The sequence below is a fragment of the Mastacembelus armatus genome, chromosome 5, assembly GCF_900324485.2.
Source record: "Mastacembelus armatus chromosome 5, fMasArm1.2, whole genome shotgun sequence".
NCBI classification, from domain to species: Eukaryota; Metazoa; Chordata; class Actinopteri; order Synbranchiformes; family Mastacembelidae; genus Mastacembelus; species Mastacembelus armatus.
The window spans coordinates 20,157,846-20,184,472 of record NC_046637.1 but is presented as its reverse complement, the minus strand read 5'-3'; the positions used below and the strand labels follow the sequence as shown (position 1 = coordinate 20,184,472).

The window sequence follows — 26,627 nt, the reverse complement described above, 5'->3', positions numbered from 1 at the left end:
CCCTCAACCTGCAAACTTGACCCCCTACCAACCAACCTCGTCAAGCTCTGTCTCCCCTCTCTCCTTCCTCATCTTACCCACATTATTCACACTTCCCTCAGTTCTGGCATCGTACCCCCATCACTCAAGACAGCCATCATCTCACCAATTCTAAAAAAACCTGGTCTCGATCTGCCGACCTTAACAACTTCCGCCCTATCTCCAATCTCCCGTTCCTCTCCAAAATCCTGGAAAAAGTTGTTCACCACCAGGTCCATACCCACCTTTCCGCCAATAGCCTATACGAACACTTTCAATCTGGTTTCCGCCAACTTCACAGCACTGAAACTGCCCTGGTCAAAATCACCAATGACCTCCTAGTAGCCGCAGACTCTGGCCTTGTCTCCATCCTCATCCTCCTTGACCTAACTGCAGCTTTTGACACCATCTCTCACAATATTCTCCTCCATCGCCTTGCTTCCATCGGCATAGCCGGCTCGGTCCTCTCATGGTTCACCTCCTACCTATCTGACCGCACCCAGTCCGTCCATCTCCAGAACTTCCAGCCCTCTACTGTCAGTTGTGGCGTGCCTCAGGGCTCTGTCCTGGGGCCCCTCCTCTTTATTATTTATCTCCTTCCTCTCGGAAATATCCTTAGGCAACATAACATCAATTTCCACTGTTATGCAGACGACACCCAGCTCTACCTCTCTGCTGCTCCATCTTCTACCCTCCCCCCTCCCTCCCTCCTTACCTGCTTACATAATATCAAAACCTGGTTCACCCATAACTTTTTGAAACTCAACCCTGACAAAACTGAAATTCTCCTCGTGGGCACCAGATCCACCCTTTCTAAAACCAGCACCTTCTCTATTCAAATTGACAACAATACTGTCCTCCCCTCCCCCCAAGTTAAAAGCCTGGGTGTCATCCTAGACGGTACTCTCTCCTTCACTCAGCATATCAATACCACTACCCGGTCGGCCTACTCCCATCTCCGTAACATAAACCGCATCCGTTCCTCACTCACCACCGATAGCACGGCAATACTCATTAACGCCTTTGTCACCTCTCATTTGGATTACTGTAACTCACTCCTCACTGGTCTACCTCTCAAATCACTTCGCAAACTTCAACTTGTCCAGAACTCTGCTGCCCGAATCATCACCAGAACTCCATCCTCACATCATATCACCCCTGTCCTTAAACAACTTCACTGGCTCCCTGTGTCCTTCCGTATAAACTATAAAATCCTCCTTCTCACCTACAAAGCCCTCCACTCTATTGCCCCACCATACATCACTGAACTACTTCATATCTATTCTCCGCCTCGTCCTCGCCGCTCCTCCAGTTCCACTCTCCTCTGCACCCCTACAGCGCGCCAGGCCACCATGGGCGCTAGATCCTTCAGCCACACTGCGCCCCGCCTTTGGAACATTCTCCCTCATCGCATCCGGTCGTCTCCGGACTTATCAACTTTTAAATCATCACTCAAAACATATCTGTTCCGTATAGCGTTTTCCACCTAACTCTCTTAACTTCTCAAAGCAGCCCGTGATGTCCTACCACCCTCTGCCTATTTCATATTGTCTCATACTGTTTCATATTTGTTGTTCTGTCATCTGGGTTTCTGTATTTCAATTTACTTTTACTGTACTTCGCCCACTTCCTAGATAATCCACGCTTTTGCCTTTACATTCTCTCCCGCCGTTTATGCATTCTTGTTACTGTTGTTTTAATGCACTCTATGTATATCATGCTGTATGCTTCCTTTTCTATCTGTAAGGTGACCTTGAGACTTTGAAAGGCGCCACGAAATAAAATGTATTATTATTATTATTATTATTATATATATATTTATATGGAGCAGTGAGATGTCTGTTTCTCAAGGAGAACACTGCATTTCTAAGGAGAGCTGTTTTTGTTTGTCAAGTTTTAGTTCTAATTTACACTGCAAATGACAGGTTTTATGGAGAAAGAGCCAAATATAAACTCAAATTGTTGGTTTATTAGTCATGAACCTATTTTAAGAAATATTTTAACAACCAGGAGGGCATGCATGATCAATTTAAGAGCATAGACACTTCAGTTTCTGAAAAACAGAGAGATGCAAAGTCTCCAAGTTTAACACTGGTTACGTTTCAATGATAGCTGTTTTGTAAAAGGTCATCTTTGATGTTTTAGATGGTTTATCCAATGATTAAATTGTTACAGATAAATGAAAAAAACATTTTTTCTGTTTTGGTCTTTTTTTTTTCACATTTCAGTAGGGATAACCAACGATGGCTTGATGTTTCCAAACTTTTTCACAACCTGGTTTTACTACAGACCTGTTATAAACCTTGTGTACTGAAGCAACCTGCAACCAGTCAGGAAATGGACACAAGAGCCATCGAAACTCTAAGAGACTGCTTTGAATTCACTGACTGGAACGTATTGCTGGGAGCAGAAGGGAACGGCATGGACAGACAGATTGATTATTTCATGGGTTACATCAACTTCTGTAGAGACACTGTTATACCTACAAAGTCTGTGTGTTGTTTTCCACACAATACATAGATCCCTTGCTGTTTGCTTACAAAGAACACACTGGTGTGGATGATGTTGTCATCTTCATGCTTCACCATGTGTTCTCTCGTCTGAAAGAACCTGGTATTAAATACCACCCAACCAATCAGAGACAAGCTCAAAGGTGGGCCCCTCTAAACCCCCTTCTTCTTATCTAGTCAACAAAAAATGCGTTGTTCGGAATGGCAGCAAGTCCAAGTAGTTCCTGTGTTTTTTTGAAGTTTTTTGTAGTTTTTTCCTATGTTGGTTTTCTTACAATGTGCACTGGCTCAAGTAGTGGATATACCTGGCTTCACAGCTGTACAAGCTGTAGAGACCCAAGGACGAGCGGAAAGATGAAAGGTGCAGGAGTTATCCTACTTTTCAATCACAAATGGTTTAACCCCTGAAATGTGACTGTGAAAGAGTCTGCTGCTGTCCGGACATAGAACTTGAACTCAGTTGGTTTCCGCCCATACTATGTGCCCAGGGAGTTTACATATATAGTCACCGTTGTTTACATTCCACTGAAGGAAGCGCCTGCAACAGCGTGTGACATCATACATGATGCTGTTGCTAGGATACAGACCCAGCACCCTGATGCATTCATTGCAATTACAGGGGATTTCAATCATGTTTCTCTGTCCTCTTGCCTGACTGACTTTGTACAGTATGTGGACTGTCCAACACGTGGAGAAAGGACATTAGATCTGTTCTATGCTAACGTCAAAGAAGCCTACAGGGCTGTACCTCTTCCACCACTGGATAGATCAGATCACAACATGGTCTATCTTTAGCCCACATATAGACCTTGTGTGCAGAAACCACCAGGTCTTTCAGGGAATGGTCAATAGAGGCAAGAGATTCATTGAGAGACTGTTTTGAGTGCACACACTGGGATGTACTGATGGAGGAGCAGGAATTGGAAAATGACTTGGACAGGAGAGTCAGCGTCATCACTGACTGCATTCATTTATGTAGAGACACTACTCCCAATTAGTACAGTACGGTGCTATCCTAACAATAAACCATGGATCACCAGTATCATTGAAGACCTCCTAAACCAGAAAAAGAGGGCTTTCCAGGACAGGGATAAGGAGAAGCTGAGGAGTATACAACAGGAGCTCAAAAAGACACTGAGGCAAGCTAAGGTGGATTACAAGAAAAGGCTTGAAAAACAGCTGGAGAACAATAATATCAGGGGGGAGTGGAGAGGGGTAAGGACCATCACTGGCTACACACTGAACAACTCTCAGTCTTTGGATGGTGATGTGGATAGAGCCAATACCAACCAGTATTACATCAGGTTTGACAATGTGGCTACTTCCACCTACATCTCTATAGCTACTCCCTCTACTACCACCCCAGCAGTTGCTCTTTCCACTCTGAAGCTCCCCACTACACCTCATTCTCTATGTCTGCTCCCTCCACCTCCACCTTCACCTCTGCTGCTGCTTCCTGGCTATAGATCGGTGGCTTTGACATCCCATATCATGAAAACCTTGGAGTGGAGGCTACAGGTTGAGGAGGATCTTGATCCCCTTCAGAAACACATGGGAGTGGAAGATGTGGTGCTTTACATGCTGCACCGGACATATGCCTATTTGTGTGTGCCTGGTTCATATGTGAGGATTGTGTTCTTTGACTTCTCCAGTGCTTTCAATACTATGCAGCCTCCCATATTGAGAGACAAGCCTCTATGTATGGGGGTGGCCCCCTCCCTGACGTCATTAATTATGGACTATTTGACATCCAGACCGCAGTATGTCAGGTTGGGTAGATGTGTTTCTGGGACACTGGAATGCAGCACTGGTGCTCTACCAGTGCTGCATACTGGGGCTCTACCTATAGAAGGGCTGCCAGCCTACAAATATCTAGGTGTGCAGCTGGAGATTAAGTTGGGCTGGTCACTCAACACAGACATTCTATATGAAAAAGGGCAGATGTGACTTTTCTACCTAAGCTGCCTTAGGTCCTTAGATGTCTGCAGGAAGATGCTGCACATGTTTTACTAAACTATGGCAGCAAGTGTGCTGCTTTATGCTGCAGTCTGCAGGGGAGGCAGCATAAAGCAGATGGATGCAAGGCAGCTGGACAAACTGGTGCAAAAAGTTGGTTCAGTGACTGGAATGAGGCTGGACTCACTGAAGGCTGTGGTGGACACATGCACACAGAAAAGGGTAGAGACCATCCTGGAATACACTGGTGATCCTCTTCATAACATGCTGATGGGGTGATGGGGCAAAGAAGCAGCTGCAGTGGACAATTCACCTCTCTAGCCTGCATGACTTAAAGATACAGGAGATCCTTCATCCCCACTGTCATCATCTCTACAACAACTTAGCCAATTGAAGACTAACCAACATGAACTGGATTGTTACTACTTGGACTACTTTTACTGCTTACTAATTATTAGGTTTACCAAAAGACTACCTTCAGGAATTAATAAAGATTATCTCTTCTCATCTCTTCTAATCTCATCTCTCATAACTCAGTGAGAACTATTAAACTTATAACACCAAATTATTGGTTGGGGTTAAAAGTCTTACTTAATACAAAGGGACCTTTTTTGCACTTCCACAGTACACTATGAGTAGGAAAGCTTTTCTGCCTGAGTACAGCAGCTGCTTTTCTTGGAGCTAAACTGCATGTACATTTATGCCGTCAAAGATTATATCTGGGATGTTATAGAACAAAAAGTCCTTTTGTCATTTTTGACTTATCATAGCAGGAAAAAAACAAATCTCCCAGTAAGATGTGATTGAGTGAGTGTGGCAGCAGTATGTACGAGGCAAACTAGGCCCTTGACCTAGTTCAACTAAAATATATATATATACATTTATTATATTGCTATTTTTATTGAATTATATCTGGCATGCCTAAATGTCAGATGAAAGCCTTATTTATCAAACTGATTTCATATTCTAAGGGTCCCTTGTTTTCTCTTGTGTTATCCCTTCTCTTGTGTGGTTCATTTACAGTATTTCAGTATAAGGCTATATATTATAGATTATCATTCTACATCATTGGTGTTTCCACACTTAAACTACATTCATCTATATTTTCTGAATAAAACTACTACATAAATATGAAAATGTGTTCTTGTAGTGACAAACCCAAAGAAAATTATCACCTGACTGCATGCTCCCCTAGCTCATGAGATTTTTTTACTGACTTTAAGCTTGTTGTTTTGATTTTAGGGCCTGCAACTGTTGTTCACTCACCACTCTTATCAAAAAACCCACTGGTATGCTATTTCTCCAAAACTTGATCTCCACTGAACAAGCTACCTGCTTCTAAAAAGAGAGAGATTATAGAAAAAGTTTAGCCTAAATGAAAGATCAATGTTTTAAATGTTATATTACATTATGTTATGTTATCTTGAATGTTCTTTCGAAGCATTCACTGAATAATTAATCAGTATCTCATAAGAAGGAAGATATCACAGTTATTATAGAGTACAACAACACTCCTTTTTGTGAGATAACAGTTCTACAAACAACATTTATTAGTTGACAGTAATAAGCTGAAATGTGTCTGATGTCATTTAAGCAGACCAGGAGGTTTGAACAGAAATATTGTACCTTTTTTCCTTCTTATCCCTGACTATTAATTCAACTCTAATTTTATTTTCAGAAAAATGTCTATCTTTTTAGCTTCAAGCTGGCAACCAACAGTTAGTGTAATTACTGATTAGCACATACACTATGAAGCTGAATTACACATACAGTCCTAAACAAATGTCCTACTGTTGTTCCTTATCAGCACTCCTGGAATGCCTCTTGTCCAATCAAATTATTTGGTCAGAAGTATCTGTTGTAAAATGTGATCTGAAAGTTTTGTTTATCTTGTTCCCATTTTAGTTGTCCATGCAAAATATAGGCAGTGAATGCTCATTAAAACCATATATAAATCATCCTTCTAAAATTCCTCTTTACTGTCTTAATTGACACTTATGTAACTGTGGCAGCATGTATAATAGTTGATACCTTTGAAATTCTATAACAGATGCCAGCTAATGATTCCACAACTGCATATGTATCGTCCTGTGGTAATGACAGCTCTAGTGTTTTGTTTCTTTCTTCTGTATTTGTTTGCGTCTATCTGTATTTCCGTCATTTTTTTAAAATAAAAATGTTACAGAAGTCTTTTGACCTTTAAAACAGAGCATAGAATTGATCAGTCCCAAAAATGTTATCCTGGATTGTCTTTGAATTCAGCAGTGGCATCAAAGCTGGCCCCAAAAAAGCCTTGACTTTTAAAAGCCATCAGATTCAACTCCACGTGCAGACGTTGGTGGTTTACACTGACCTTTTCCTCAAACTCCAGGCACATTGAGCTGAATAATGCTACATCTTTGTGCTCTTTGATTTTCTGGGATAAATTCTGAGGTCTCAAATTGAGCAGAGAGTGTGCAAAGAGAGCTTTTTGTTTGTTTGAGTCATAGCAATATACCTTGAGGTCTGTCCTAAATTTCTAGTAATATTTAAAGACTTCAAGATAACATCTTCACAAGTGGGATATGTCTGCACAAGTTTCAAAAATCCACTGCTACAAGTTTCCAGTTTTGTTTTGTTTTTTTTAGAATTACAAATGTTATTTGTTGTATTTTTTTAGTACTCTGCTTTATCTTTAAAATATAATGCTTGGCTGTGTAACTCGGGTACACTGTTGCTATTTGTTGGGAACTTATAGGGTCTTGTTTGAATTGGTTTACTCTTTTACAGTGTTGTAGCAAACTTAGCCCTGCATGCACCAGGCATAACAACAAAGCTGTCTGTTTATGTAGGTGCTATATTAGGATTAATTATTTGCCATTTAAGCAAGTGCATGTTCCTAATCCCACGCAGACTGAACAATGTGCCTCATTCTTGGAAGAGGATGCTAAATTCTTGCTAATGTTACCCCATAGCCACAGGGTGAGGAACAGAGAAAACTCTTTGTCTCTTTGTCCCAAACTCCTCCCCTTAATGAAGTGGTCTGCCTCTGTAATAGATGCTATTTGCTATAGAGAATTGTTACTAAGGGCAGTAGGCAAGAGAGCAATATCTATTTCCTTGAGGCAGTGGAGAAACGCAGCACATGAAGTAGAACATCTCAAAATCCAGCTCTCACTAGCACTTCATCTTTGGGGTCTTCTTTGATATCAATGAGTTGAATGTCCTGATTAAAAGAAAAAAAAAAACATTCTGCTGAACACTGAATATTGAGCTTGAACATTGGTTCCAACTTGTAAATTAAATTATGATATGGCCTCATGACAGCACCAGGCTAATCCTCTGTTTCCAGTCTTCATGCAAAGCTAAACGTAGTGAATGCTGCTTTATTTTTCATAGACATGATAGTACTATATAACTTATTTTATCTAATTTTATTATTTATTATTTATAATTTCTGATCTGACGATTGCTGCAGATATTCATTCAGGATGAATTGTGATTTTTCCCATTCCAGAGTCAAATTTGCTGATTTGCCCCGTACTTTGTATTATAATGAAATACTTGCCAAACTAATGACATTCCTATTAACTGTTCCTTCTACGTATGACTAAGATAGTGAAAATGGCAAATGTTATAAATGTCAGCTTTATCAGTGTACAAAGCTGCTAGTATGGCTGCAGACATTTACTGCAGCCAGTAACATTCTGTGGTTAGATGCACATTAGTCTTAAACTTCACATAATTTTTTTTATAGCTTGGATTTGATACAGCATATCTCTTTTGCTGCATGAGATTCAGGGAAGGTATTTTTTGTTTTTATTTTCTTGATTTATTATTTTTTATCAATGGCCGAATAATAAGAATGGTTGTGAATGAGGTGAGGCTGGCCTAGAGGCATGTTTTCATCTGTAACACAAAAATCTTTCACCATATTTGTGTTACTGATATTTTCCACTCACTGAAGCCAAAATGGCTTTTTTTTTCATAAGCTTTGATTCTTCAATGAAATTACTTTTTAGTGTTTTAGTATACAATGAACATAAAAAGCTGTTAAGCTGTGTGTGTGCGTTCGAAGGAAGAGGAGAGGTAGATCCATGAGGTGAAGGAGCGCAGGTGAAGGAGCGCAGGTGGTGGAGAAATATCCTCAAGTAAAACAAAGGTTTGGTGTGCCATCTCGCATCAGGACCCGGCGTCCCCCCAGGCTTGTCTGGATGGTGACGGTGGAAGTCCCGGACGAGGTTCTGGTCCAGGATGTCTGAACGCGCAACCTAGCAGCGTTACTCTGGTCCATAACCCTCCCAGTCCACCAGATATTGCAGCCCACCGTATAGGCCGGGGCGGAGGCTGTAGCTCACTGATGGAGACCGTTTTTACTTTGGAGACATATAATACCAGGTGGATTCTCATTGTCGAGGGCTAGGATCAGCGGACTGCCACGGGGTTGACCAGGTGAGTGATCTTGAATGGGCCGATGAAACGTGGGAACAGTTTTTTCGTGTCAGATCGCAGAGGAATATTTCTGGAAGACAACCAAACAGACTGTCCCACTTGATATTTTGGTGCGGGGACCAACAACGGTCTGCCAGGTGTTTGTTTTGTAGCATTGTGCGGCAGAGGGCTGCCCAGGCAGTTTGCTCGTTTGCAGCGATGACCGGAAGGCACAGCAATGTCCATCTCTTGAGAAGGGAAGAGAGGAGGTAGGTAGCCAATCGAGGGCTCAAAAGGGGTCATCCTGGTGATGGAGCACAGCTGGGAATTGTGGGCATACTTGACCCAGGGGAGGGTGAAACTTCAGGAGGAGGGGTTGGTGGCAGTTAGGCACCGGAGGGCAGCTTCCAGCTCCTGGTTTCGCTTGCTCGCACTGACCATTGGACTGTGGATGGAAACCGGAGGACAGGCTGACCAATACTCCCAGTGCCCTACAGAAAGCCTGCCATACTCTCGATGTAAACTGCGTACCCCAGTCTGAGACCACATCCTGGGGGATCCCATGGAGCCGGAAAACATGCCTGAGGAGTCTGGCCGTCTCTAATGCTGTGGGGGGTTTAGGAAGAGGGACAAAATGCACAGCCTTGGGAAAAAGGTTGACTATTGGGAGGATTGTAGTGTTACCTTCTGAGGGAGGCAGACCAGTAACAAAGACAGGCCACCAAAAACATCTTCTGATGATGTTTCATGTCCTTGTGACTCCAGGATGGCAGGCGACCTTGGAGGCGTGGACCCACTGCAGCACCTGTGTACGAACAGACCTTGGGACAAACAGATAGTTAGGAGGCCCCCCATGGGTCGGGTTCCTGTCCTAGAGCCTCCCGAACTTGGACCTTCACATCCCACATTACTGCAACAACCACACGGTGTGGGGGTAGGATGGTCTCTGGTGGAGTGTCCTGGGTTGAATGCGAGAACTGGCGGGAGAGGGCGTTGGGCTTTAGGTTGCGGGAACCAGGCTGGTAAGTGACTGTGAAATGGAATCGGCTGAAAAGCAATGCCCACCGTGCCTAGCGCGAGTTCTGCCTTTTGGCGGTCTGAATATACTCCAGGTTCTTATGATCCATCCAAACTATGAACAGCTGTCCCACCCCCTCCAGCCAGTGTCTCTATTCCTCGAGGGCAAGTTTGATGGTCAGCATCTCTCAGTTGCGGATATCATAATTTCTTTCTGCCGGTGTGAGCCTCCTGGGAAAAAAAGTACAAGGATGTAGTTTATTATCCTCCTCAGAGTGCTGAGAGAGGACGGCACCCACGCCGACATCTGAGGCATCCACCTCCATGATAAACTGCCATTGATGATCCGGCTGGACTAATATGGGGGGTCAAGGTGAATCGTTGTTTTAAAATGAGGAATGTTTCCTTGGCTTGCGGTGTCCAGATGAAAGGCACTTTTATGGAAGTAAGTCAGGTGAGTGGCTGCGCCAGGGTACTGTAGTCTCGGATAAACAGGCAGTAGAATTTGGTGAATCCCAGGAAGCTTTGGAGCCCCCGCCAGCTAGAGGGTCGCGGCCAGTCAACCACAGCTCAGATCTTCTTGGGAACGGCCTTGATTATATATCTGAGAAAGATAACCTCTGGGCGGTGGAACTCGCACTTTTCGGCATTAACCAAGAGGCGGTTCTCAAGAAGATGTTGAATGACCTGGTGCACGTGACGGGTGTGTTCTGCCAGGTTCATCAAAAATATTAGAATGTCGTCAAGATATACGAAGATGAATTGGTGAAGAAAGTCCCTAAGCATGTTGTTTATCAGAGCCTGGAAAACCGCCGGGGCACTGGTAAGGCCAAAAGGCATAACGAGGTACTCAAAGTGCCGGAGTGGTGTCTTAAAGGCAGTCTTCCATTCATTGCCCTCCCTTATCCAGACCAGATGATATGTGTTACAGATGTCCAATTTGGTGAAAGACCCCTGCCCCCTACAACACCTCGAACACAGAGGAGAGCAAGGCAGAGGGTAGCAGTTCTTTACGGTGATCTCGTTGATCCTGTGGTAATTGATGCAGGGCCGCAGCGTCTTGTCCTTCTTTTGGACGAAAAAAAATCCTGATCCGACTGGGGAGGACGATGGATGGATTAGGCCTGATGCTAGAGACTCTTTGATATATTTCTCCATTGTCTCTCTTTCTGGGTGGGACAGGCTGGATGGAAATGTGGACCCTGGGAGAAAGTCGATGGCACAATCATGAGAGCGGTGGGGGTGAAGAGATAACGCCCTGTCTTTACTAAAGGTCATGGTAGCGCTTTGGTACCTGCATAAGGTCCGGTGGTCCGGGGGGGGTGGGTCATGAGGTGGCAGTATCACCCCTCCGGCCACAATGCCGCCTCTCCCTCTTCTTTCCCTCATGTGTCTAGTTCCCTCTCCCTCTGTGTCTGTGTGTCTTGTTAATTGGTTGCAGGTGAATCTAAGGTTGCCTTGTGAATCCATATTTTTGTGTAAAAACTGACATTGTGTGGGGTATCTATCACTGTATGCATGCAAGACATTTTATTCTTGGATTGTTGTTTGTGATGTTTTTTGTAGGTTAGTCATTTCCAACCAAGGGGTAAATCTTTCAGTTACAATAATAGGCTACTGTATGTGTCCTGTATAAAAACTATAATCATCCATTTTAAAACAATTTATTATTTGACTGATAGAAAAGTTAATCCTCACTATTTTGATGATGTTTTAAATCTTTTATCAAGCATAAATTTAACATTTGCTTGTTGGGTTCGCAACCTGTCAGGGACCTTTCTGTGTGGAGTTTGCATGTTCTCCTTGTGCTTGTATGGGTTTTCTTTGAGTACTCCGGTGTCCAAAAACATGTTTGCCAGGTTGATCAGTGACTCTGAATTGCCCTTAGGAGAAAGTGTGTGAGGTTGTTTGTCTATATGTGGCCCTGTGATGGACTGGTGACCTGTCTAGGGTGTACCCCTGCCTTTCACCCAAAGAGAGCTGGGATAGGCTCCATCAGATCCCTGTGACCCTGGTTAGAAATAAGCAGGTATAGATAATGGATGAATGGATGCATGTATCAACTTGTATTGGGTTATTCCCCATCATTTTGATTAAAAACAATTATAAACAACCTACCATGCTTAGAACATGATTTGTAGTGTTGATGAAGGGCTACTTAAGCACATCTGATTGGAGATCTGCTTAAGAAGTTCAGGAACCCTTGAGTTAGTGACAATTTTAGTTTAGTTGTCATTTTCTCAGCAAGAGTCTTCTGTTCATGATCGAACGCTGCTCTGGGATATGTCTGCCTGCAATGCCTTGTGGGAGATTCTTGGCTTATGCATTGAGTTGAAGGGCAGGGTGCCTGCAAGTAGGCTGACAGGCTGGTCGGCCATCAAATAGTTTTGCTCAGGCCAAGTAAAATGATTAATCAGGCTTTTTTATTAGCCCTGCTTCTGCCACATGTTGTTAGTGTATTTAATTTATTGGGATGACACATACATTTAACAAATGTAACAGAAATATCTTATAAAATATTCTCCTTGCAGAACCATCAAATTGATTCAAATCAGTGGAGATTGTCATGAATAAGAGCACATGGTTGAGTCACTAATGAATAATATTTAACATCTCACCCAATCTCTTTCACTAAATTTCTAAGTTACTTTATATAATTGTTTCTTTTATCTCTCCATCCATTAACTGTGCACATTTGTGAATGATTTGTGTTGCCTTTGAACATATTTGAAAAAACAGTAACTAGTCAGTAGCTATACTGTAGCCATCTGCTCAAATTCAAGCACACACTAAATTTTTAGCATCCTCCGTTGACAAAATATCCTCAAGTGGGCCTGGTTGCCAAGGAAGTAAGACACAGAGTAGAGCTGGTGGATAGATATGAATAGACCTGTTTCTTTTCAGAGGTCAAAGAGTGACGACTATCTTTCGAAATGTTAATGGTCCTCAAGAAAAAAAGCCTAAAACATGAACCCATGTGCTCTCCTTGAGAAGGTAATAAACCCCTGTCTCACAAAGCATCTATGAATAAACAGAGTTTGGCTTGCTGTAGGGATAAATGAAATACATCCCTTGTTAATAGTTCTCTCTACACCCAAAGGTTTAGCTGAAGGAAAAGGCCACACTGCGGAGGGGCAGACAAAGAAACACTCTACTATGAGTTTACAAAGAATGCTTTCTCTGTTTTTATCGTACAAGACTCTGTCCAGCCAGGGGGCACTTCCCCTGTGTTTGTGTTCACCTCTCCAGCTCCCTTCGTAGGTTTCCAATGAACCAGGCAAAGACATGATGCTCTGTGACCTGGCAGCCTTACACGAGATGCAGCGGTAGACATTTGCATTAATTAGCTACGTGACTGATAGTGCTTCATCACATGTGAGGATCCTGATAAGCAGATTAATTCCTTGAATAAATGTTGGATTCTGAAGAAGGTTTACTAGTCAACTTAGTGAATAAAGAAGCATAAAATCAGCATTCAGTGTTGTGTATTTACTCTTGCTATTTTGTGCACTATGCTTGTAAAAGCAGCTTCACATCATTAACAGTTACAAAATATACACTCTAATAGTGTAAATAATCAATGCTTCAGTTTTGCTAAGAGCAAAGCATTTCATGTACTTTCATTTGAGTTCATTAATAATTAGCAGTACTATAACAAACACAGGGGTTACTCAGGCATCGAGTTAGGAAAAGAATTTGGCATGACATTGATGTTATCTCTCTGCGGAGTATTAATTACAGCCTAAAAAGCTGAAATTATTATGTTGGTTGGACAGACGCATACACAGCTTATCCAGTGTTTCAGTGAGCTTGCAACAAACAATTCATTATGAATCAGATGTCCTAAATAAGCATTTTAAATAAACACGAAAAACAGCTGTCTATGGACATTGTCTTATCCTTAAATCATGAGTCAGAATAATGGGTATGAAATAAGTCACATTTTCTAAAGAAGAGAATTCACGTCTCTTTCCGATTGCTGGGTGCTGCTTGACATTAACATTTTGTAAAATTTGATGGAAAAGTATGGCGTACTTACTGTGTGGACAAAAGGCCTGATTAAGACACTGAGCCATGGTGTGCTGAGTCATTCTGGGGAAAGTTGAATGCACGAATGAAGGAATTCAAATAAACCCACACTGACATTTTTTGTGTTATTGGAGGGACAGCCAGCTGTTCGACACCTGCTGATGTTTACTCGCACTAACAATGAATTTACTGATGCAGATCTTTTAATTTTAAAATTGCCACACAGCCTAAAAAACAAATCCTCACAAAACATCAAATAAAAAAGGCTCCACAATGCACATCTCAGTTTCACCCATTAGTCGTAATTAGTACATCATAAGAGAGACATTACATTAATCCACATGTAACAAGATGATTGTGCGATTACAGTGTACAGTGCATTTTGAGAGGATGCTACAACACCCAGTGGGTGGTAAGTCTGTCTCAGTTTGGATAAATGCTGGCAACAGAAACCTTTCATCAAACTCTCATCTGGTTCCAAAGACACTAAGTAATAACTTTGGATAATGCCACGTTTTTTAAATTTTGCCACTTGAACCTGAATGAAGACACATGGAGCCATAAACACATAGGATTATTGAAAATGGATTTACAGTGCCATGCTGCATATTGACTTGTAATAATTAATTAATCAATATCAGTCTCTTCATGACCTCACCTTGTTTTTGCCATGCAGCTGCACGACCACATCCTCACAAAAATAAGCACATAAAAAGCTTTAAAGGAGTTAATCTCCCCTTGACTGCTGCTATATTCATATTAAAGTTGATAGCATATGTTTTTTGAGGCAGAGCCGGACTAAGCTGTACAAAACCATCTCTGAACTTTTAGAGTTTTACCATAAATTCATCCAAATTCAAAGTATTTGCAACTGTGACTGCATTGGAACTGATCATTAAATGCACTTAACCACTAAAAATCCTAAAATTGGGTGGGGGTGGTGAACGCACCATACATCTGGGTCTTCCTATGGCAAGTTTTGTAGTGAAACAGTGGGGCTAGTTGTTTTCCTGGCGCTCAGAACAAATAATGTTTTATACTAGATGAACAGAACTAAAGATTAAACATCAGTTGGCCTTAAGCAAGCTTCATTTCGCAGACTAACAGCCGACAAGTAGAAAGGCTCCTTTGTGAAAAGGAGGTAGTGACGTCAAATGAGCTCCATAAAGACATAAATTCATAGTTAAGCTGGAACAACATAGTAGTGGGAGGATGAGTTGCACTGTCCTCCTCCGTTTCTTAACTTGCATAACTAATGAGCCTTGAGCTCTGGATAAATTAAACAAGGCTAGTGACTGCTCTCAGGTTTGCACAAGCTATAGTAGCTTACTGTCTGTGCTGTAGGCTAACACGATAAAGGGATTATATACTGTATGTTAGTTGTTTTTCTATCATGCTGGAGATGCTTGAATACAGCCACTATCAGGTGAGATGGTTTGATTTTTTAAAATTGTTTAAAACAAAGATAAACAAATGTTTGGATTAAATCAGGGTGAAGATAAAGCAAATCATCGTCATATACTGTTAAATACTGTTTACTAAATACATGCTTCCTAAACACAATATGCAACCATGAAAATGAGTGAAAAACCTGAGTGAAAGATGGTATGAAAATATGTTACTGCAAAGATTTCAGTTATAATTTAAAGAGTTCTGTGTTTGAGTGCTAAAGAAAGCCTGCCATCAGGTTAGGAAAGTACTAAATCAATACAGTTGTAACAACAGTTGTTGTTTACACTGAATCAAAATATATTTATGGGTTTTATATATTTGAATTATAGTGTCATCATCACAATCTGGTATAAATCACTGTTTCAATTCATAATCCACGCAGTCAGTCAATGTTGCCTTTATGTTTCCACAAATTGTAACCACAGTACAAAACAACTAAACAAAACACACACACACACGCACGCACACACACACACACAACACCTGATAAAGGAATTAGTCTATGTTCTGTTGTACCGTTTTATGCATTCCTATGTATGTGTTACTCAACTAGGTGCAGCCCCACCTGGATAATCCCAACAAGTATCACATCCAGCAGGCCCAGAGGCAGCAGGTGAGGCAGTATCTGTCCACCACCCTGGGTGGTAAAGCCAGTAGCCAGTGCTCCAGCCAGCCCCCTGAGCATGGCATGCCACCCGGGCCTAGCAGCAGCGCCCCCAACAGTCCCATGGCCTTGCTCACGCTCAGCTCTAACTGTGAGAAAGAGGTATACCTTTTGATTACCAAAGACTTTTGATTTTGTGACTTTTCATTAGACCACAACACACTGATAAGCTGCAATTATAAAATCAAATGTGATTTTCTGCTGCACAGATGGATGAAGTCATTGATGATATTATTAGCTTGGAGTCAAGTTATAGCGATGATGTTCTTGGACTGATGGACCCAGGACTTCAAATTAACAACCCGGTAATTTGTCCATTTGTCTTTAAAAGGACAGTACTCTGCACTATAAAAATGTCTTTAGAGGGTTGCATTTGAAGCCTCTGTAGGTTTATAATAATAATTATTGTTGCTATGATTGATGGCATGGTTGATCTTTATAAGGAAACATTATTAAGACATTTTTTTTAATATTACGCAGCTCCCTGTGTCTGGCAACTTACTGGATGTGTATGGTAATCAAGGACTTCCACTGCCAGGTCTCACCATTACCAACTCCTGTCCACCCAACATTAAAAGGGAATACACAGGTAAATACTTAGAAAAACACATCTCACACATAACTGGTATTATCAGAAATTGCTTATTCTGTTCACTCTCATCCTCATTGTACTTATCCATAGGTATTATTTAAGTTGTGTTACTCTTAGACGGCTCTCTTGGCAAAGTAAATTTCAATTCATCTCAATGCAGTCAAATGTGATTGAATTGCACACAGAAAAGTGTGTAATTCGAATCATTGAGTACTTCTTGCAAGCAATGATAATGGAAATTATGTTTACCATAACAAAATCCCAATAGTAAAGTAAATCAAACACATTGCCATCAGAAAGTGAAAGCTGTAGACGAATGTCCATATTGTGTGCAATTTGGAAGCACACAAGATACTATTAAGCCAATTATTTGCCAAATAATCACTCTAGCTCCTGGCATCAAGCAAGTGATGGACAAGCCTGGATCCTGTGGCCAGTATGAAAACTATCAAAGGTCAGAGGGCTTTCCAGTAGGTAAGCAAAGCGAAATGAAGATAGCAAAAAAATGTTTTGTATACTGTAAAAACTGTTTCCAAAATCATTTTTAAAAATATCTATCTTTGTAAAGTATTTTGTGTTTGACTAAATCGCACACAATATCTATAAATGCCGATCACAGAAAAAGCTAAATAACATGATTTTATTTCCTACTGTAATCCTCAGAACATGTAAGAGTTCTTATTACTGTCTTATTCCATTCATTTTATCACCCTAGCGCTTCATTCATTACATTTTCTGAGAGCACTGATAGCTACATTTCTCTTCACTTCTCAGAGGCTGAAGTTCGTGCTCTTGCTAAAGAGAGACAGAAGAAGGACAACCACAACTTAAGTAAGTCCGTAGAATCCAATGCAGTACTTCTACAACCATATTTGTATAGTAAAACGGTAAGCTGTGATATGTAAAATTATTTACAAAATGTTAAGTTACATAGATTTATTCCATCACCTGACAGACTGCAAAGTTGAGTTTACCAGGCTACTGTACTTACTGTATATTCTACTTGACTAATTGTAGTTGAACGAAGACGGAGATTTAATATCAACGATCGCATCAAAGAGCTGGGAACTTTGATACCCAAGTCAAATGATCCGTAAGTTTTTATTCTTGCATGTGCTTGTGAATGCATGTGCCCATCCATTAATGTCTGTTCATTAACTTTATAGTTAACATCTTCTTCTTTGTGCATCCAAGTGTTGTTAAAGTGTAATGGCTTATTTGCTCAGGGGGCTTGTTAAGAATCCCGTGCTGTTCTGGTCAGCTGGTCAGCTGATTCTGACTGTAGACCTTTTGTCTCCTGTATACCCCAGAGACATGCGCTGGAATAAGGGGACCATTCTGAAAGCTTCAGTGGACTATATCAGGAAGTTACAGCGGGAACAGCAGAGGACCAAGGAGCTCGAGTGCAGACAAAGGAAGCTGGAGCATGCAAACCGCCATCTGATGCTTCGTGTACAGGTGAGTTATTCTAAGGTGGCAAAAAAGTAAAACAAGCCACAAAATGGGTGCACTGAAGTGAATTCACAATCACAACCAATATTACAAGAAGTATTAGTGGTGAGATGCATTTAGAGGGTAAAGTCCGTAGTTAGTAGGTCAAAGTATACTGGATTGTATTAATTTATACAAATCCCTGTCTTTGTGCTGCAGATGTCACTCAAGACTCTACATGTTTTGCATTAGAGTACATTTTAAATGACATGTACTATGTTGTGCTTAAAGAAATAATCTGACAAGTTCTTGCCAATGCTCTCATATCTGTCTATTCAACATGAAACTGGAGACAATAGCAGCTGGTTAACTTAGTTTAGTACAGTCCGGAAATGAGGATGTGGCTAACCTGGCTATGTCATCTAACACATTATATTGTATGACTCATTTTTATTTCCTGATTGGGTGCAATCACTTTCTGGAGTTTTGGCTTGTTGCTTGGCAACCTCACAGTGATGACATGAATTCACTCCTCCTGGCAAAGAAATAGCCTCACAAAATGTCTGCATCAGCAAACTATTCCATTAAGCTCTGTTTTGTCCCCACCTCTGTGCAACTATTTATTACTGGTAACATTATAACACTTTAATCTGATCAGTATATTTTAAAATATAATACCAATGGCATTAAGTGTGTTTGTATATATTCATCTAGGAGTTGGAGATCCAGGCCCGTGTCCATGGTCTTACCATAGTGTCATCTCCATCTGTCTGCACATCAGAGTTGATGGCACGAGCCATTAAACAGGAACCCATGCTCAGTGACTGCCCCTCAGAGCTATATCAGCATAGCTCAGCTTCTGACATGTCCCCTCCATGCACACTGGACCTCAACAATGGCACAATCACCTTTGACCAGATTCCTGCAGACAATGGAGACTCTGGCCAATATGGAAACTCCAGGACCTGTAAAATGAAGGAGTTGTTAAAGGACAACACCCTGTCGCCAGTTTCTCCAAGTGATCCCCTTGTGTCCTCAATGTCCCCAGACGGCACCAACACCATCAGCAGCCACCACATATCCAGCTCTAGTATGGAAGAGAAGGAGCATAGCTGTTAGCATGAACCACTGCCCTGAGCCACACTGACACGTTTATCTGTAACACCCCATCAATGAGGCACCTACATTAAAGTGACTTAAGGCTATACAGATGACTTAGTGGATAAATTAGTTATTTTTTAACATAAGTCTTTCTTACTTTTTGCTCATTTTTATATTTTTCCCAAATATACTGAGTATACAACTGTGCTGTGCAGGGAAAAAGAGATAACATATATATGTGAAAATGTATTGGCAATTAAGTGGAAGAAGTTTTCAAAAAAAAAAAAGAAAATGAAGTATGGATGGTACTAGTCAATGCAAGAAAGTATGGATGGTATTAACAAAATTTAACAATCAAATCTTGCATGATATTAATTAATGAATTAATTAAACACAAGTAAATGTATGCTATTTGTTACCCCATTTTCTAACCCTAATATTCCAAATAAAACAGACCAAAGTGTTACTATTAACACAAGTATTATTACTATTAATTCTTCATTTTGCTTCTTTTCCACTGAGCTTATTTTGTTTACCAGTACTTTAGAGATTTACTTTCTGAGGACTCTTTTAATTTATATTGGCTTGCAAATACAATGTTGAAAGTTTCTTATTATAACATGGTCTCACACATCAGAAATCTAACTTTTTGTAATTTATGTATCAGTTTTAATGAGTAAAGGCAAATAAGACACACTAGGAATTGTACTTTTAATATAAGATAAATTAATCTTGTGTTGCATTACATTTTTCATGGGGTTACAAAAGGAAAGTGCTTTCACTATACTTGTTTATAGTGAATGCAAAAAGAAACTGAAGAGATAAAGGAATAAAATAAAGTGTAATTTATATGCTCACGAGCACTCACAGCAGTATATTCCCCAAATATATCAGTTGCTTTCTAAACAGAATAATGGAATTGCAAAATGGAATAACTGAATTATGCAGAATACTGCATAATCTTTACAGGAAGAAAACTTTTTTGGTGTCAGAACTTGTTAGCAATATATATAATATATAAAATAAAATATAAGATTTCATATAATTTTCTGCTATTGCTTGTCAACACTGTAAAATAAAATTCCTTATGGTTTAGTATGATGTTTTGTAGTTTGGAAAATATAATAGAGCACTGTTTCATTTGGGCCCCAGAAATAAAACTATATAAAATAATAGATTCATCTACCTTACCATGCATCTGAGTGTGTGTGTGTGTGTGTGTGTGTGTGTGTGTTTAACATTAAAATATATGCTTAAAACTACATCCACATATCTTCTTGACATGGCTTGTCTGCATGAAATTCCAATTTTAAAAATTAGATACTGAAATAAAAAATAACCAATGCTCTTTTTTATTTTCTTTTGCTGCTGCCATGAAAAAAAGCACTTATTAGTAACCCTAAGAAACTGAAACTTTAGGCTTTAGTAATGAGGTTTAAACAACAAAAATGTAAGTTCAACACTGTCACCTGTCTGTGTGGAGTAATGTGTGTTAGCCCTGTGTTAGGCCAGCAGTCTGATACTGCAACGAAAAATATTTTTCCACTTCCAATGTGATTGAAAACATTTTAACTCAAGAAAGTAGCTGAAACAACAAAAGTAGGTAATTATTACAATATATGAGTATTGTATTGTGCCTTTTAAGTTTAAGAGTTACTTTATTCAATTGATGAGCAGTGCCTTATTCAAAAGCTGGAATTATACATATGAAGTTGATAAAATTAACATTTGTTAATCTACTACCCTTATTAAAGTTTGAGAAAAGAAAATCAATAAGACTTTATTTGTAGAACACTAACATATGACAACTGCACAAAATAACAATTAATTAATGGGAAAGCTGCAGCACTCTGAATAAGCTGCAGATGGAAGAAAGATGACTCATTAATGCCACAACACAAGGAAGTAGAATAAGCCTGCATACAGTACAATTACAAAAAATCTTGAATGAAGGATATTTGCTCCTATATTTAACAGGTATAATAACAGAGTAGTATAAGAAAGTAGTACTATACCCAGTTCTAGTCAACAGCAGTAGAAATATGATTAGTCTGTCCTCTGAGTTTGTTGCCATATCATAAAACTGCAGCACAGTAAATTATGTTACTAACTTAAACAATGTTTTCCCAGTAATACAAACAGTGACATAACTGACTGCATATTACATATTTCCCTACAAAATGTAAATATATTGACCATAACATGAAATGTTAGAATTGTGTTATGGGCAAGTTAAGGGTCACAGTTGCTGCCAGAAGATACGTTCAACTCATCGCACCATTTTTCATAAGCGCTGTGCAGGATCTCATAGGATGTGTTATTAAAAATTTCTGTAATGAAAGAAGAAAGATAGAGAGCCAAAAGAACAAGTTTTAATAATACTGTCCATATATTACATGAAATTTAAATAACATACGATTTAGTTCATACAACAAATAAAAATGTGCAGTCTAAACAACATCGCAATACATCCTGTTTGCTTTGTTAAGCTGTTTGGACTGACAATAGTGATTATTACCTGCTTGGCCTAGACCAACAGGCAGCGGCATTCTGACCAGGCCCCCAGAGTGCTTTAGCCTGTCCTGCAGAGAGGCTTGGATGAGCTCCATGGTACACTCCTTATTCCAGACAGGCAGCTCCATGCCCACCATGCAGCGGATGATCCTTTGCTTTTCTTCTTCACTCAATAGACCCCTCTCTTTAGACACGTAGACCATGTAAGACATATCAATATTCACTGCCTCACCATGCAACAGAGATGGGAGAACTTTCTGTGTGGAAAAGAAAAGTTGGGCAATGTGAACAGCTGGCTGGTCATCAGCAAAAATGAATGAAAGCATAAAAACCTTATACTCATTTCAATCTCTCTCTTGTTGTCTTACATTCAATCAAATCCCTGATATGTATGTTTCAACAAAGGATTGATTACCATCTCTAATGCAGGGCTAATAAGGTGGCCGAAGTCCACAAGTCTATTAAGGTCGTCCTCCCAAAGATTAGGGGCAAGCTCCTCCAGCATGGTTGTGATGGCTATATGAGTTGCTTGTGATGCAGTCTGTAACAGGTTTTGACCATATCCACTATTATGAGCCTGAAATTTTGTGTCTAAAAGCATTCGGCCATGCTTCTCAAGGAGCTCAAAGAGGCCCCTGTGCTTCACCAAAGCCATCTGAAAAGAAGCGACAAAAACCACATAGGAACTCCAATTAGCACAACTAATAATGTTTATTTGTTATGAAGCATGTATTAACTAGTACACACGTTACCATTCCCCAGGATGTATCAGCTTTACATTAAATATTCCACATCCACTTGCTTTTACAGTATGTACCTTTAACATCTCTGCCAGCCCGTTGGAGATGTGCCGTCGAGAAAGAGTTTGTAGGAAGGACAGGTCGAGGAAGGCAGCGGTAGGCGGGATGTAAGCACCCAGCTTGTTCTTGCAGTTTGCAAAGTTGACCCCTGTCTTTGCCCCCACGCTGGCATCGATGTAAGAGAGCAGTGTTGTTGGAATCCTGATGTAAGGAGTACGTCTCCTGTAGAGTGAGGCAGCCAGCCCCACTATATCTAGGCACACCCCTCCACCAATTGCAATGATGGGATCTGTGCGGCGGTCAAGGGGGAAGTTGTTAATCTCTTCTAGGATCTTCAAAACCATATCCATGGATTTGTTCTCCTCAGTAGTGGGCAGAGCCAAGATCTTGTACAGGACATTGTTGGTCTCTAAGTACTCTGTTAGCTTGGGACCATAGATTTTGTAGACTTCCTGGTCAACGACAATGAAGCGTTGGAGTGATTTGTTTGATTTTTTAATTTCCTCCAGCTGCTGCGGGTCACTGATGTGACCCAGAAGGAGTGTGTCGTTGTTTGGGTCCAGCAAGTCCTGAGTCTCAGTCACCTTGTAAGTAAAGACGATGGGGCAGACCACTGTCCAAGTGGTGTCTTTTACTGTGACGACCTCGTAGCTGCCAAACAAAATATTTTTTAAAATTCATAAAATATAATTGATGTTACGAATGCTGTTTTAAAGAGCCATTACAGTGTCAAGGCATTGCACTGAATATTGTATACTCCATTGCTAGTTTAATTGGTCTTTAATTGAAAAACATTCAGATGACAGTTATAAATACATTTCTGCAGCTAAAACTGTGACTTTAGTATCAAGTGATATCTTTTTGAGTTAGGCAAAAACACCAGCTCTGTAATTAAACATGAGTGAAAAGATTTTTATGAACAAAACAAAAAATACAGGTATGAAGTAAATATAGAACAACAAATGACTGCAATATACCTTGTTTAAATCGATTTATGCATTTATCAAAATGAATCTAACAAGAATGTACAGGTCATTCATTGATAATGGCACTAAATAAGCCATAATGACTCCAATCTGGCCAAACTTGATAGAGTTCCAAAGGTTAGAAAAAAAAAAAAAAAAAAAAGCTGTAATCAATTTGGTCATTGTCTCTTCAGCATTGCTCTCAAATGGTTTTCCTGCAGGCAGAATTGGCAGCACTATATTAATCTCAAGGACCACATTTAGATAGAACATCATCACAAAGAGATTAAATGTCAATGACCCCAAAACTCCTTGCTCCCGTTTAGACTAGAAGCTGGACACATAAGTTATCACCTCTCCAAAACTCAGATTAGTCAAATAAAAGCTCCTCTAGTTTTCTCTTCACAGTAATGCTGACATGTTAAACAGTAAGACTTTAATATTCTTAATATTCTCTAATAGGTGTTTTGCCATTTGACAGGAGAATTCTTGCATCTTATCTATCTGGTTTTCTATATCTGTCAGCTGACAAAGTTTGACATAGGCATGTATGGACAACTATAACTGCAGTCATACCTGAAACACTGGTTTAGTTTCAGATGATAAAAATTGTGAGTTTGTCACCTGTGGATTCCCGAGAATGGTGGTCTTGCACTTGTTTACCTTTTGTTTAATCATATGGTAATAGCCAGTGTGGGAGCAGATACCTTTCAATCTCAAATAAAGACATATTGCCTGTTGTTATAATCAAGAATAATGAAAGTTGCCCTCTAAGAATTTTCACTGAGTGAGCCAGTATGCATTGCATGTTCAACTGCTTGAGTGCAATTCAAATTCTGTGTCCACCAAACAGTCATTATTAGTTTATTTTGTCTGTCTCTGTGTGTCAGCTTGGGTGTGATAAACTGGTGAGCTGTGCAAGTTGTGCCTTGCCTCTTGCCCACTGTCAGGGGGGATGGCTAGATGATAATGTTTTTCCAAAACCAGTTTCCTTATTCAACTTTAGCTTTAATTTGAATGTCAGCATCCTGTTGATGAATGTGAAATTGTAATGCAAATAATAATGCAAAGATGAAGATGTAACTTTACAGGCCCACAACCCCCAGCATGTGTGAGAAATATAAAACAAAACAAACAAATCTGAACAAAATAAAACGAAAGAAAATACGTTAGATATTTTTCAAATGGCAACCCTTAACTATTCGCTAACTATTGATTCTTACTTATTAACAATTGCCTAGTCACCAGGAATGGTTGGAGTAGGTTTCAGATAACAGGTATTCCCTTCTTTAAAAGATCAGATTATATTAGATTAGATTAGATTGAAATCTAAAGTAGAGAGTTTTGATTCCAATTGCTGTGTGAGATGCAGAGAACATGAATGGATGGCATCCACATGTGGTTCTCACTGTAAAGTATGAAGGAGGAGATTTTGTTGGTGACACTGTTGACAATTGAATTAGAATTAGAAACACACTCAAAGAAGCCATGAGTAAAATGTGAAAAATTGTGAGATGGCAAAATGCAGCCTTCTGAGTTACACCCCAGCTCCTTGTTTTGTGTTACGAAAGAACACAATGACAGGTGGCTGTCGTCTTTAAAACAAAACAAGATTCCCACAATTGGTTTGTCCATTCTGGGCAACTGTAGAAACAAGTGGGTTGTTCTTCGTGAGACAAAGTACTTGGAGGGCTGCCAAAAAGTTCTTTTTTTTTGTCTCATCAGACTGAAGAATATTTTCCCTTCATGCTCTTAGTCTTTTAAATCTATTTTGGAAAACTCTCAGTGGGCTGTCATGTTCTTTGTACTCAAAGTGGCTTCCTTATAGCCATACTATGATAGCCATAGACTTTTCCAAATTACTGAGGCCACTTTGATCTTTTTATTGCCCTGATTTATACATTGTCACATTGATTCCATTGAATTTGCTTGATGTGAACTCCAATCACATTTTACACACAAGTTGGAGTGTCACAGCAAATGGTCTGAATATTTTATGAGTTTTTGACTTAGGATAACTTTGTTACATCAAAAATGCTTTCATATCGTCATTATGGCTTATTTAGTACAGATTGACTGGCAAAAACGCCCATTTCCGTTTGAAATCAAAACTATATAGTGATAATCTCTAAACTGCAAACCTTCCAACACTATTAACTACTTTTGCCATTGTGCTTTTGTGTTTGTCTCTATCAAACATTTTGGATCCAGGATATGTCATACATGTAACAACTGTCAAGACTGTGAAAATAGCAAATAGCAAATGTTTCTAAATTTCTTGATTGGTTAACCTCCAGAATCTACTTCGAAGTCAGGGGCAAATCATGTAAAATATATGCAAACACTGAATAAACATAGAACATCACAGATTTTTATATTTTACTTTTTCTCGGTAAATGTAGTACTTCAGATTACTGTAACATTATACTCACATTTTTGCAGCAGAGACACAGTCGACTGTGTCTTTATTGACATTTTTTCCCAGTTTGCGCCTCCAGGTGTCTTTGGCCCGCACTAAGCTAAATTCTGTTTTCTTTTCTGTGGTATCATTGTCTTGCAGATGAACCTTTCCCATTTTTTGCAGTGACGACTTTATGTCACAGGTGTGAACCAAGCTAGCGGCAGTCTTAATGAAGATCACACAAGTGGAGTCAGTGTATTAACAGTAGGATTCCACTTCAAAAAGGGAGGAGCATTTTCTTTCAGAATGCCTCACAGGTTATTGCACATACTATTTTCCTTATGTCATTAGTGTTGATGTAACACCAGTCCTGCTAACTTAAATAATTTCATTTGCTCAAATGTTTCTCATCACGTAACAGGAAGAGTCAGTAATTAAAAAAGATAAATGTCATTGCATTCAAGAGATAAACAGGGAAAGGTAGACATGAAGGAGACGTTGACATATTTTGCTTTAAATTCCTAAAACATTTTCATGTTTGATGACAGCTTGTTTGGTTTTTGTGGTTAAAAGAAGATAAATTGTTGCCCATGTAGTATGACAAACTAATCATACTTCCATTCATTTATTTATTTTATTTATTTTGTGGCCAGTGAAGATTTGCAAACAAAATTACTTTTCTACATCATAAAATATGCCTCTTCTGGCATTGGATGACATAAAAAAAATACTCGATTCAGTTAAGGCTATAGTTAGTTTTCTTTGAG

General features: G+C 39.8%; 2 protein-coding genes across 2 annotated transcripts; one reads left to right on the top strand and one right to left on the bottom strand.

Moving 5' to 3' along the window:
• The first annotated feature begins 15,261 nt into the window (after positions 1-15,261).
• On the top strand, positions 15,262-19,252 carry mitfa (melanocyte inducing transcription factor a). The gene is made up of 9 exons (XM_026306858.1): positions 15,262-15,366; positions 15,946-16,158; positions 16,266-16,361; positions 16,537-16,645; positions 17,039-17,122; positions 17,423-17,479; positions 17,666-17,741; positions 17,959-18,106; positions 18,794-19,252. The coding sequence occupies exons 1-9, from the start codon at positions 15,334-15,336 to the stop codon at positions 19,196-19,198; spliced, it is 1,221 nt and encodes a 406-aa protein (XP_026162643.1). The 5' UTR covers positions 15,262-15,333; the 3' UTR covers positions 19,199-19,252.
• A 2,160-nt stretch (positions 19,253-21,412) lies between these two features.
• eevs (2-epi-5-epi-valiolone synthase) lies at positions 21,413-26,034 on the bottom strand. Its single transcript, XM_026307675.1, has 5 exons — positions 25,892-26,034; positions 22,512-23,145; positions 22,110-22,349; positions 21,699-21,951; positions 21,413-21,510 (listed from the first exon to the last, which is right to left on the bottom strand). The coding sequence occupies exons 1-5, from the start codon at positions 26,032-26,034 to the stop codon at positions 21,413-21,415; spliced, it is 1,368 nt and encodes a 455-aa protein (XP_026163460.1).
• Between the last annotated feature and the right edge of the window lie 593 nt (positions 26,035-26,627).

What these genes read in the sequence shown, in the direction of transcription:
- eevs (XM_026307675.1), bottom strand. Translation starts at nt 26,034, where the DNA reads ATGGGAAAGGTTCATCTGCAAGACAATGATACCACAGAAAAGAAAACA. An exon ending in GGCTGGCAGAGATGTTAAAG is followed by an intron (nt 22,350 to 22,511) that starts GTACATACTGTA and finishes GCTTCTTTTCAG; the next exon opens with ATGGCTTTGGTGAAGCACAG. An exon ending in TGTTGGTCTAGGCCAAGCAG is followed by an intron (nt 21,511 to 21,698) that starts GTAATAATCACT and finishes CTTTCATTACAG; the next exon opens with AAATTTTTAATAACACATCC.
- mitfa (XM_026306858.1), top strand. Translation starts at nt 15,334, where the DNA reads ATGCTGGAGATGCTTGAATACAGCCACTATCAG. An exon ending in GCTCTAACTGTGAGAAAGAG is followed by an intron (nt 16,159 to 16,265) that starts GTATACCTTTTG and finishes TCTGCTGCACAG; the next exon opens with ATGGATGAAGTCATTGATGA. An exon ending in GAAGGACAACCACAACTTAA is followed by an intron (nt 17,480 to 17,665) that starts GTAAGTCCGTAG and finishes GACTAATTGTAG; the next exon opens with TTGAACGAAGACGGAGATTT.